The following is a 12,244-nucleotide window of genomic DNA, read 5'->3' as shown; positions in this document are numbered from 1 at the left end:
TGTGTGTTTTAAGAGCAGACCCACCACATGTGCCCATGGCACTCAGGACTCAGAACCGGAAAAGAGCCTCAGCTTTTTCAGTTACCCAGTTTCATGTTAATGTAGACGGCTCGCCGAGAGGGGGCTGCTCCAGCCCTTACTGGGAAATCTCCAGGGTTACGGTTCGCATGAGCCCCCTTCATGGAATGTGCTGGGACGAGTCCGCATGTGGCCAAGGTTGGAGGGTGGACTGAAGGAATTTACCAGGGAGTCCTATAGTCCAGTTCACTGCTTTCGAACAGGATTCTGAGCTGGGAAGGCAGCTGCCAGTGTGTTGGGTACAGTCGATTGCATGTCCACAAGGGGCAAGGGATGGAAGCGCCCTGTGATCGTGGTCTCAACACACGCAGAAACCCAACACTGCACCACCCCCAATAGGCATTCCAGAAATTGGAAAGGGGATTACATATTTCCTTTAGTGAAGCACTTTCTTTTCTTTAGAGAAGCAGATGTTATAAGGCAATTCCGTATGGGGAGAGATGTTTTAGTTCCATTTAAAAGACATTTCTATGAAAATTTTAGGGTGCACAGACAGCTCTGACTGCTGTGGAGATAATTACATTTTTTGGATCATAGAGTCTGGGACTTAAGAAGAATGTGGAGCTGAAACACTCTATTCTGTCATCTTACAGACCATGAAACGGGGACCTCTAACTTAAGCTAGAGATTCAAAGTTTCCTTCCATTGTCATTCATTTTTTTGATGCTATTAATGCTGCTTTTCAAGGCTCTTTTGATATTCAAATATTACAGATGAATTTTGTATAAATGATGTTATAAGTGAATTTGAATTAATTTTATTCCAAAAATTTCTTCCAACCATGTAAGCCAGTCTGGTAAAATGCCCATGGGGTATTTAAAGTCCCACCTTAGGAATTTTCAAGCAGGGATAACATCGCCAGGATACCTTTGAACTGTTGGCAGCGTAGCTGCCCTTTTCACAGAGACCAAAGACTCAAAGACACAGGTGCAGTGAATTAAACAGCCACTCCAGGTGACGGACCTGGAGGACATAGAGAAAAGGGCCGAAGCCTCAGGTTCTGTGGTTGGGCATGAAGGAAGCAGAAGCCATTGATCCTCTGGTGTGAATCAGTAGAGTGCAGATTAGCGAGATCAATACCCGAATTCCCTCGGCAGCCCCGAGAGAGGGGAGGAAGGCATGATAATGGGAAAACCTCTGGAGCTTTGAAAGTTCAGCTTTCAACTGAAGCTTCAGGGGTGAATAAAGACCAGCCCCTGCGGTCCCCTCTGGTCATCGTGCAGGCAGAACTCACAGGCGCAGGGTACAGGTTCTGTGACCACCGCTAGTTTGCAAGGTTTCTGTATTGCTGGAAGTGGAATTGATCTCATGTTTCTTGTTTCAGATGGTAGAAATGGTGTGTCTCCATGTGATTAGTTTAATGGAGGCATTGCAAGAATGCAATTCGACAATTTTTGTCAAGGTAGGAAAATCTCATGATTTTTATAGACTGGTTTTTTGCTACTAAAAACAAATGTGGATTTATTCGAATGTATCTTCTCAAGAGGAAAACAAAAGTGATTTAATTTTAACACTCGGCAGTGGGGCTGGAGGATTCGGGCTCATATAACGACCCTTCACTAAGGGGTTATCGTGTTATTTTGTGTTCTCTTGCTTCACCACCGTGACCAGCTCTGACTGGGTTAAATATGTCGGACCGTGATTGCTTGCAACACAAGCAAGTGACGTGTAACTGGGGAACGCTGATCTGACAATGACCCTATAGTAATATAAACTGGTTGGAGGGGCCTCACCTCACCTGTTGCCAAGATATCCAGAAAACCAAAGAAAACAGTCTGTGACTGTATGACTTGTTAGCTGGTACTTTTCTCAAAGATAAATTAATTTCGTTTCTAATATTACTACTCTAAACCATTAGACAGTGTATGAAAGTAACCTAAGCATTTGTCATCTATCCAGTGGCATTAGAAACATACTCCTGGGATAAAAAAGTAAAAGTAAAGGAGAACTTGGTTTCTCACTCACTTTATCTTTTCCTTCCCCTTTTTCCTTCCCTTCTTACCATGCCACCTCTTAGTCTCACTGGTTCTTTGTATTTCCTCTTCTGGTAGGACTTCCTTCTTTACCTCCTACTTCCTAATTCCATTACCTTGGCCACCTGACCCCCCCCGCCACACCCCCCTCCCCCCCACCGCCACCTGGAGGAGCATAACTTTCTGTTTTGCTCCTTGGTGGACTCCCTCCTTTAATAAAGGACGCCTGTCAAGTTAGCGCACGTAATGCTGAAGAAAAGTAGCCCACTTTCAGGGAAAAACTTGACTGTTATCAGAATGCTGCATAGTTGGTTTGAATGATAGTAGCAAAAATCAGCCCTATGAGAGAAACTATATGACTGACACTTGTATGATCATACATGACTTAATTTTTCACAGCTTTACTGAACTGTAATTTACATATAGTAAACTATACATATTTAAAGTGGACAGTTTGATAGGTCTTAACATATAGTACGCCTGTGAAACCCTGACCACAGTCAAGATAATGAACATGTCCACCACTTTCTGAAGTTTTCTGGTACCCATTTGTAACCCTGTTCTCCCTGTACCCCACCTTCAGATCCCCAGGCAGCTACTGATCTGCATTCCATCAGCGTAGGTTAATTTGCATATTCTAGAATTTTATATAAATAGGTTCATCCAGTACGAACAGTTTTTTCTGCCTCCTTTCACTCAGAAGAATTATCTTGAGATTAATGCATGTTGTCGCACGTATGAGAAGGTCAGTTCTTTTTATTTCTGAGTAGTATTACATTGTATGGAGTACCACATTTTGTTTACTTATTCATTGGTTAATGGATATCTGGACTGTTTCCAGTTTTGGCTTTTTACAAATAAAGCTGCTGTGACTACCCAGGTACAAGTCTTTGCATAGATACATGCTTTCATGTGTGTTAGATAAATAACTAGGTGGAATATCTAGGCTCTGTGATGGGACTATAACTTAAAGAAGTCGACAGACTTTTCTTAAGTGGTTGCACCCTGTTACGTTCACACATCTTGGGAAGTATTCTTCCTTTTCTGTTTTCTAAAAAAGTTTCTGTATATTTGGTATTTATTATTTTTGCCTTAAATAGAATTCACCCGGGGAATGTCCTGGGCTTGAAAGTTTCTTTGCAGGAAGGTTTTAAACTACAGATTCAATTTCTTTAATATACATAGGGCGATTTATCTGTTTATTCTTGAGTGATCTTTCGTAGTATGTATCTTTCAAAGAATTTGTCCATTTCTTCAAAATAGTCAATTTTATTCATAATATTCGCTTATTATACTTTTAACATATGTAGGACCAGTAGTTATGCCATCTCTTTAATTCCTGATTATTAATGACTGATGATGTCTCTTATTTTTTTCTGTTCAGTCTAAATAAAGGTATATCAAGTTTAGTGAGCGTTTGATTAAAAAACACCATAATAACCAGCTTTTGTTTGATTTTTTAAATTGAGTTTTCTATTCTTTTTCTGTTTTCTGTTTCAGTGATTTGTTACATTCTTCCTTCTGGTAACTTTAGACTTAATTTGTTCTTTTTTTTCTCTAGTTTCCTAATGTGGAAGTGGAGCTCACTGATTTGAGTTTTTTCTTTTCTAATATAAGCGATTAGTGCTGTAAATTTCCCTCTAAGCCCTGGTTTAGTTGCATCCCACAATTTAGTATGCCATGTTCACTTTCTCATTCAGTTCTAAATACTTTCTAACTGTCCCTTTGTTTTCTTTTTAGACTCATTGGTTGTTTAGAAGTATATTATTTAGTTTCCAAATATTTGGAGATTTTCCATAAATTTTCTGCTATGGATTTTTAATTTAATTTCTTTATGGTTAGACAAGCTTTTTATAATTCAAATTATTTTAAATTTATTGAGACTTGTCTTATGACCCAGAATATTGTCTCTCTTTGTAAATGCTCTCTGTGCACTAGAAAAGAATGTGTTTTCTGCTGTTGTCGAGTGTGTAGTATTCTCTTGGACCGACTGTTCAAGCCTTCCATGTCTTTCCTTCTATTTACTTATTCTATCAGTTATTAAGAAAGGGATATTGAAATATTGCAATAATTATGGAGTCCATTATCTTTTCAAGTCTACCAATTTTTGCTTTAAGTATTATGAAGCTCCATTTTTAGGTGCATAAATGTTTAGAATTATTATGTTTTAATAAGTTGAAATTATGAAATCCTCAGTAATATTCTTGATCTGAAAGCTACTTTGATATTAATAAAAGGAGTACAGTTTTCTTTTGACTAGTGTTAGGATGGTATATCCTTTTCTATCCTTTAATTTTAACCTCTTTGTATCTAAACATTTAAAGTATATTTCTTATAGGCAGCATATGGTTGGGTCTGGGTTTTTGTTTCAATCTAATCTGACAGTATCTTTTAACTGGGGTTTTAAAACCATTTTCATTTAAATCACTTCATGTGTTTTGAGATTTTATTGGGTAAATCTATCCTTACTATTTATTTTCCCATTTGTTCTTTGTCAAATATTCTCTCTTTTTCTTACTTCTTTTGAACTGAACTTTTAATGAATAAATTCGGATATAATTTCCTCATCTTTTTTCTGTTTTTTAAGATGGAAGCTAATGATTACCCAGAGAATCATTAATTGAAGAACCTCTTTTTGTCAATCATCAGAGTTTAGTGCTCTGAATTTCCCAATGCTTCTTGAGTTGCATTCCTCTAAATTTTGATATGTTCTCATTTCCATTCAGTCCAAAATACTTTGTAATTTCCCTTAGGGTTTCATTTTTGATTCATGGGTTACTTAGAAATGTGTTTTTTAGTTATCTTATTAGTTAGGTGTCTTAGTTATTATTGTTTTAGCAGTTGATTTAGAGTTTATTGTATGTTTTTTTGCTTATCACAATCTACATTCAAGTAATATACTACTTCATGCATACTTTCACTTCCTACCTTCCGGCTTTGTGATATCATTGCCGTACACTTTACTTTTACATATGTTATATACGAAAACATACATTATTATTAAATTTAAATAGTCATCTCCTAAAGAGATTAAAATTTTTTTAAATATTTATTTATATTTGCTATTATTGCCATGTTTCCATTTGCCATTGTCATTGTGTTCTTCATTCCTTATGCAGAGCTAACCTTTCATCTTCCTTCTGCCCAAATGACTTCCTTTTCTAGTTTTGTGTAGTTGTCCTGGTGATGAATTCCTCAGCCTTTACTTTGCCTTCATTTTGAAAGACATTTTTCCTGGGTATTGAATTCTAGGTTTGAATTTTTTTTCTCATACCTTAAAGATGTTGCTTCTCCACTGTCTTCTTCCTTATATTGTTTCTGACAAGAAATCTCTATTATTCTTATATTTTTTTCTTTTTGTCTGTAATATCTCTGTTTTCTCTGGCTGCTTTTAAGATTTTTTTTTTTTTTTTACCATTGTTAAACCATTTGATGATGAAACACTTTGGTGTAATTTATTCATGTTTCTTTTGCTTGGGTTTGTTGCACTTCTTGAATCTGTGAATTTACAGTTTTCATTATATTTGGAAAAGTATCAGCCATGTTTCTTTAATTTTTTTTTCTATGCCTCTATTCAACATATTCGATATTTCCTTTACCTTCTTGACTGTATTGAATATAGTTGTAACTGTTTTAATGTACTTGTTTATAAATTACTATGTGTCATTTTTGGGTCTTTTCTAATTGCTTGAATTTTCTTCTCATTATGGGTAACATTTTTTCTGCTTCTTTGCATGCCTGGTAATTTTTTATTGAATTCTTGACATTCTGATTTTGACTTTCTTGGATGCTGGATATTTTTGCATTCTTATAAATATTCTTGAACTATATTCTGTGACATGGTTAAATGACTTAGAAAAACCTTTATCCTTTTGAGTCTTGCTTTTAAGCTTTGTTAGGCGGGATCAGAGCAGCAACGTTTTGTCTAGGGTTACTATTTCTTCACTATTGAGGTAACATCCCAAATATTCTACCTCATGTTCTGTGATTGACACTCTAACCACTGGAAACACAAAGTGTTGCTGGTCCCGTGTGGCCAGCAAGGATTTTCCCCTCCAATAATTTTGGGTGTTTTTTCATTCAGCGTTGGGTAGTTGTGTCACCTGTGTGCACTGGCCACGATTCAGCTGAAGACTCAGGGGGAACCTTTTACAGATCTTGAGGGTTCGCTCTCTCTCTCTGTGCAGCCCTCTGTGTACGAACTCTCACCAGGTTGGCCTCCCTGGACACCTGGCCCCATCTCCTCAACACAGGAAGACGGCCAGCTCTGCCTGGGCCCCTCCTCCCCAGGCAACTGCCCGAAAACTCTCCCCAGGCTGTGAGCGGGGCTACCTGTCGGGCTCGCCTTGTCTGCTTCCTCTCCCTCCGTTATCCCTGCCCAGCGCTGCTGATGTTCGGTGTCTGAAAACCATTGTTTCAAATACTCCATCTGGAAAATCATTTGTTTCAGGCAGAAGAGTAAATCTAGCCTTTGTTGCTCCATCTTTACTGAAGGAGAGCGTTTCACAGCTAATTTTTATTTCAAGGGCTAGAAAAAGCGTGGAGTACAATGAATACATCTGACTGAGCAGGGTGTCTTCAATTTATTCTGTAGCATAAATCAAGGTCAGAGAAAAGAGATTACTTTTGTTTTGGCGAAAAACAACCTCTTTTTTCAATTGTCCTTTAGTTTTTCAGATATTGTTTCTGGAAAAGAAAAAAAACCTCAACCAACTTTATTATAATATTACAGAGCCTAAAATAAATTACATCTAATCTTTACCGACAGCTTTGTAGGCGCCACTATCAAAAGGGAACTGAAATGAATGTTATTCAATAAGTCAAATTAGTATTCCTGAAATAGGACGACCGCTGGATTATATAATGCTCTCAATTATAATGAGATTTAACCTGAAGCCTTTAGTCCTGTAATTTGTAAATCGCAAACCTGAAAGTCCCTCGTAGGTATATTTTAGAATCTTATGGTTGCATTTTATGTCAATGGGGAAAATAATGAAAACCCTTCTAAAACCAACCTCATTCTTCCCCCTTGATTGCCTCAAAGAGGACAGCGTTGGGAAAGGTGTCCACCAGGGTCTGAGTAGGGAGTGTTCCCCGGCCCCTACAGGTCCCTCGGGATTCTGAACAAGAGGTTAGTTCAGGTATTTTCCAAATATAAAGAGGCATATGGGCCTGCTTCCATATCAAACAGGTCAAGAGTCAATTAAAGCCTACAGACGTCGGACCCACAGGGTTTGGCTCTTGCTGTGCAGACATCAGGGAGGAGGTGGTGAGACTAGTTTATATTTTCCAGTTCAGGGTGTCAGAGAGCCCAGCCTTCTCTGGCACCACCCTTTGTGACCCTACAGTTTGTTATGAATGTTGGTGGCAGGGGGAGGTTGGGAGATGGTGTCATTTTCTGATATTTTCATTTTAGTCCACTTACGTCCTTTGGGGCCTACTATACTCCATTTCTAAACACATTTATGTTGTGCTTATGTTTAGGAGTAAACATCACTGGAAGTTAAGTTAGCAAATCACATGCACCATAGAGTGTTGAAAGCAGAACAACAGCCAGCTTTAGCCTTGGAAACAAAAGCATAGAGAGAAATGTCGTTTATCACTTCACCCGGTTTATTATTATTTTTAATGTTTTGATGAATTAAATGAGACCGGCAGTCTATGGCCATGACGAGTGAAGAGAAAGGTCATTGATACACTATCCCTCATCCCAGATCTCTCTCCCTGGCTCTCTTGTTTTCTTCAGTGCATTGCTGTGCTCCAGTTTGCCAAGGCTGGAAACCTCAGCTTGGCCTTTGACTTTTTCCTCACTATACTGAGCAAACTAGTCCTCAGATACCGCAGATGATCTCTGCACGTGGCACCCTTCTGCACCCAGACTCCGCCCCTGGTCCTGCCTGGGGACCCACCTCCAATGTCCTGTCTTCTCTCCCCCTCGTCTGTCGGCTCCTGCCACGGCTGTCTTTCTGGAGCACAGTCTGCTTGTGGTGAGGGGCTCCCCATGTCAGAAGCTGTACTGAATTTGGAATAAAGCCCGATCTCTCGTGTGGCTCCCCCGAGCACCTATGGTGGATGACGAGAGGCCTCACCTCCGCTCTCCTGGACTTGTTTCTTTTGGCCCTCTCCCCAGAGCCGTCCCTTCAGTGTCCCCCGGGCCCCCTCCGCCCCACGCCTCTCTGCACACTCCTGCCTCTGGCTTCGCTTCCTGGGTGCTCTTGTCTGACTTTGCTAGTGCTGCTGTAACAGCGTGTGACAAATTGGGTGGCTGCAGTGACAGAAACTTGTTGTCTCGCAGTCCTGGAGGCCACAAGTATGTGGTCAAGGCATCGGCAGGGCTGTCCCTTCTGAAGCGGAGGGAGGACCCATCCAGGCCGCGCCCCGAGCTCCTGGCAGTTCGCTGGGACCTTTGGCTTCCGTGGCTGTAGATGTCTGCCTCCGTCTCACGTGGTGTTTCCTGAGTGCGTGCTTTGGTCCACGGCTCCCCTTTTGATAAGGACGCCAGTCCTATTGGATCAGGGGCCCACCCCACTCTAGAATGACCTCATCTTAACTAATTCCATCTGCAGTCACCCCATTTCCAAACGAGGCCACGTCGCAGGCTATGGGCAAGGATTACGGCATCTATCTGAGGGGACACAGTCCGATCCATTGGAAGTAACCTTGGAGGAAATGATAAGATGCACATTAGCATATTAAAGATCTGAGCAGTCCTAAAATAAAGACACTAACATTCCCAGACTTATTGGACCCTAACCCCGCCTCCCCATTTAAATCCTGCCAAACTTGACTTCTGTGCTGTGTTCTGTCCTCAAGAGAGCCAAGCAGACAGAGTGAGCCTGCACTGGCGGCATCGGGTGGGGCCCCCTGTGCCTTCCTGGGCAGGGTGTCTGCCAAGGGGCCAAGGCGAATCAAAGGCAGCAGAGGGCCCAGCCCCCCGTCCCCTCGCCGGCCGCCAGCGCTGCAAGAGCCCCCCCCACCCCCACCGGCAGGCATGCCCACCTGCCCTGCTCAAGCCCCAGGCCCCACTCCCTCTGGCTGGGTCTCTCCTTCCCCATCACAGCCAGGCAACCTCGGCACTTGTCTTTTTCTGTCACTGAGCCATTGCGACCGCGTCCCAGTGGTATTTTCCTAATGACTACAGACAGAGTTGCCGTGCCGCTCAGCGACTTGGGTCTAAAGATCCGTGGAGGAAATTCCATTTCAAGAAAGCGAGGATTTAATTAAATAAATACACATTTAATTTCCTGTGCTTGGGAGCTTTCAAGAGACAATCAGTCATTTTCTCTAAAGTGTGTGTTTCAGGCACTCAGAGGGGTGCTTATTAACCTCCAAATGCCACCAGCTCGGCAGGGCCTGGCCACAGAAGGGTGCTTCTCTGATAACGGGTAACTCCGCAGCGGGGCCCACAGCCTTCTGCGACGTCAGAGGGATTCGGTGTGCCCGGCTGTCCCTGGAGGCACGGAAGCGGACGTGGGAGAAGGGGGAACAGGGATAACGGGGCCTCTGTGTTTCTCCACACAGCTGATACCCATGTGGCTGCCAATGATCCAGTCAAATATCAAGGTGAGTCGCCCCCCGCGGACAAGGCCCAGTTCCCTCCCGAGAGCGTTATAACACTCACAGGGCTCGTTTGGGCTCCGAGCTCCGTGTGCTGCGGGGAAAGGTGAATGCCACCTGGCCCTGGTCCCAGGGGCTCTTAGTGCAGCAGACCCTGTGGGCCAGAGAAGGGGCCCACAGCCAAGGGGACAGCAGGAGACACTGTTGATGAGGATGAAGGTGGCGCAGGGACGGGGGAAGCGGGGAGAATCCCACAGTCCGACAAGGCTCAGTTACAGACTAGGATGCGGGCTGAAAAGCTGCTCTGCCTTAACAGGGTACCCTTGGGTCTGGTCCCAGGCACATCCAGGGCTATTTCCTGGTCACCGAAATTGACATTTAGTGATGGGAAGAATGTTCTTAAGAAAGGATAGCATTGAATGAAGGACATTTTCACAGGAGGAAACTGAGGACCAGAATGAAGAGTAACTAGGGCAGCGCCCCACGGCGGGGATGGGGAGAGCCTGGCTAGGCGCACTTCCTGTGGCCGGGCTCCGCCTTGTAGGGCCAAACGTGCTCCCTGACCAGGAAACAGAGTTATTGGGGCTTGACACGAAGATGGCAGAGCTGGCCGCGCGCTCCATCCGGAACTGAGCCCTGTTGCGGCACTGGGAGCAGGGGAGAAGGCGGAAGCCTTCTTGCTGGATTTCTCCTCAGGGCTGGGGAGAGATGCTAGTGGAAGGAAGGGGGTTGATGTCAGGGTACCCAGAGGGCAAGCCGTTGACAGCGACTGCAGGCTCAGAGTCCTAGTCATGGTGTTGTGGGTCCCATTTGCAGCCACTCGTGGATGAACCTCCTCCCAGTACTGGTTTTTCTTGTGAAAAGAGCTTGCACTTCTGCCTCGAGGCATTCCAGGCTGCCCCTCCCCGGCTCCATCCGTGGCAGCTGGACTTTGGATGGGCTGCTAAGAGGAGGCCAGAGGGCCTTGATGAAAAGCTAGGAGAAATAAGAAAAACTTACAACCCAGCTCCTTTATGTGCATTGACATGAGAACGAAGAGATTATAATGATGAAATAAATGTAGCAAGCACTTACTATGCACCAGGTTCTGTTCTAAACCCTCTATTCACTCATTTATCCTTACAAAAACCCCATGAAGTAAGTGTGGTACTATCCCCACTTTGCCCATGAGAAAATCCAAACATAGACTGAAAAAGCTAGTTCCCAAAGTTGTCCACAGAGGAGCCAGGATTTGAACCCGGGGCGCCTGGCAGCTGAGCCCGCCCCGTCACCGCCACACCGGGCTTGTGTGGTGAACAGCTCCTGGGGGGCACATTTGGTGCCAGCACTGTCACAATGAGCGCGTTAAGATAGGGATGGTGTGCTGTGGATGGATTTGGGCCAGGCTGACTCCAGAACGCGGTAGCCGCCCACACCCCGCGTGCTGAGCACTGCCCCGTTCGAGAGCCGGCCGCCTTCAAGCCAGAGCGCTCTTGGGCCAGGTGCAAGGTCTGCCTGAGCATGTCCAGGCTGGCGCTCCCCGGGGCCACTGTGAGCGTTAGCAAGAACAGCAACTAAACGAAACGAACTGTCTTGCCCTTTCTTAACAGCACTTATCCGCCGGACTGCAGCTTCGCCTCCAGGCCATTCAGAACAACGTCAACCACCACAGCCTAAGGACGCCGCCCGGTGCGGCCCAGAGCAGCGCCGGCCTGGCAGCCCTCCGCAAGTGGCTGCAGTGCACCCAGTTCAAGATGGCCCAGGTGGAGATCCAGTCCTCAGAAGCAGCCTCTCAGTTTTATCCTCTCTGAGTGGACTCCTCGGCTCTCGGTGTCAACACTCTGGTTTAGCAATAATGGGTTTAAAAAACAAAACAATTCGATCCTAGCAGGTTGGGGAACATATTGGTACTGTACATTCTCTTTCTAGTTTAGTAAAAGACGTGCAAAGGCCGGAGAAGGCCAACAACGAAGCTTTCTTGCTACACATATTTCTGATGACTCCTTGGGCTATCTGATTAAGTGTTTCCTTACATTATTTTTTAAAAACCAAATCATTTTTCTTTAACTAACTTCTATTTTTTTTAAGAAAAAAAAAATAGACTGGTGGGTACTCACAGAAAAGTTGTATAAGTCCCCCTGTTGCTATTTTTGATGATAGAGAATAAATAGGGTTTTTGAAACCTTTGTAGTGTTTTTTCTTAAAATCCACTCTTGGCAATGCAATAAAAAAAAAAAAACAAAACCCGTCACCATAAGCCAGTGACACTTGACTGAAGCTTTTTGTCATTATCCTGGGAAAAGTGGCAGCTTGCAAGGACCATTACAAAGTGCACTTAGAAATTAGGTGGTTAAACTGTGCCAATTGTTTTCTTTGTTTTATAATATCATTTTCCAAAACTGTCCAGTATGTGTTATTATTTTTAAAACTAGTTTTTCAACTCATTAGTTCTAGCCTGTACGTTCTTGTAAGCTTTCTGATAACCACTTTAGTTTTGTGAATAATAAATTTTATCCTTTTGTTAATACTTGTATACAATTCAATTTAACACTGTAGACTGCATACTGGACCAGACGACCCCCCACGCAGGCACAGAGCACCTGGAGCTACGTTTCCTAAAACGGAATTTTAATAGTATGAGAACACCAAGACTTATC

General features: G+C 43.4%; 1 protein-coding gene across 2 annotated transcripts in view; it reads left to right on the top strand.

The window, feature by feature from the left end:
• The window catches only part of UNC79 (unc-79 homolog, NALCN channel complex subunit), a 201,178-nt gene extending 189,585 nt beyond the window's left edge, over positions 1-11,593 (top strand). For both annotated transcript variants that reach the window (XM_054567102.1, XM_054567101.1), the window contains exons 50-52: positions 1,403-1,480; positions 9,573-9,614; positions 11,198-11,593. In XM_054567102.1, coding sequence (XP_054423077.1) covers positions 1,403-1,480; positions 9,573-9,614; positions 11,198-11,398 — 321 coding nt within the window. In that variant the 3' untranslated portion in view covers positions 11,399-11,593. The remainder of the gene's footprint in view (positions 1-1,402; positions 1,481-9,572; positions 9,615-11,197) is intronic.
• The last annotated feature ends 651 nt before the right edge of the window (positions 11,594-12,244 follow it).

Source organism: Pteronotus mesoamericanus, unplaced genomic scaffold, assembly GCF_021234165.1.
Source record: "Pteronotus mesoamericanus isolate MK-2021 breed Mesoamerican mustached bat unplaced genomic scaffold, CSHL_Meso_final contig_182, whole genome shotgun sequence".
In the NCBI taxonomy this organism is placed as follows: Eukaryota; Metazoa; Chordata; class Mammalia; order Chiroptera; family Mormoopidae; genus Pteronotus; species Pteronotus mesoamericanus.
Note: the sequence above shows the minus strand (reverse complement) of the source record. Positions and strands in the feature narration are given on the sequence as shown.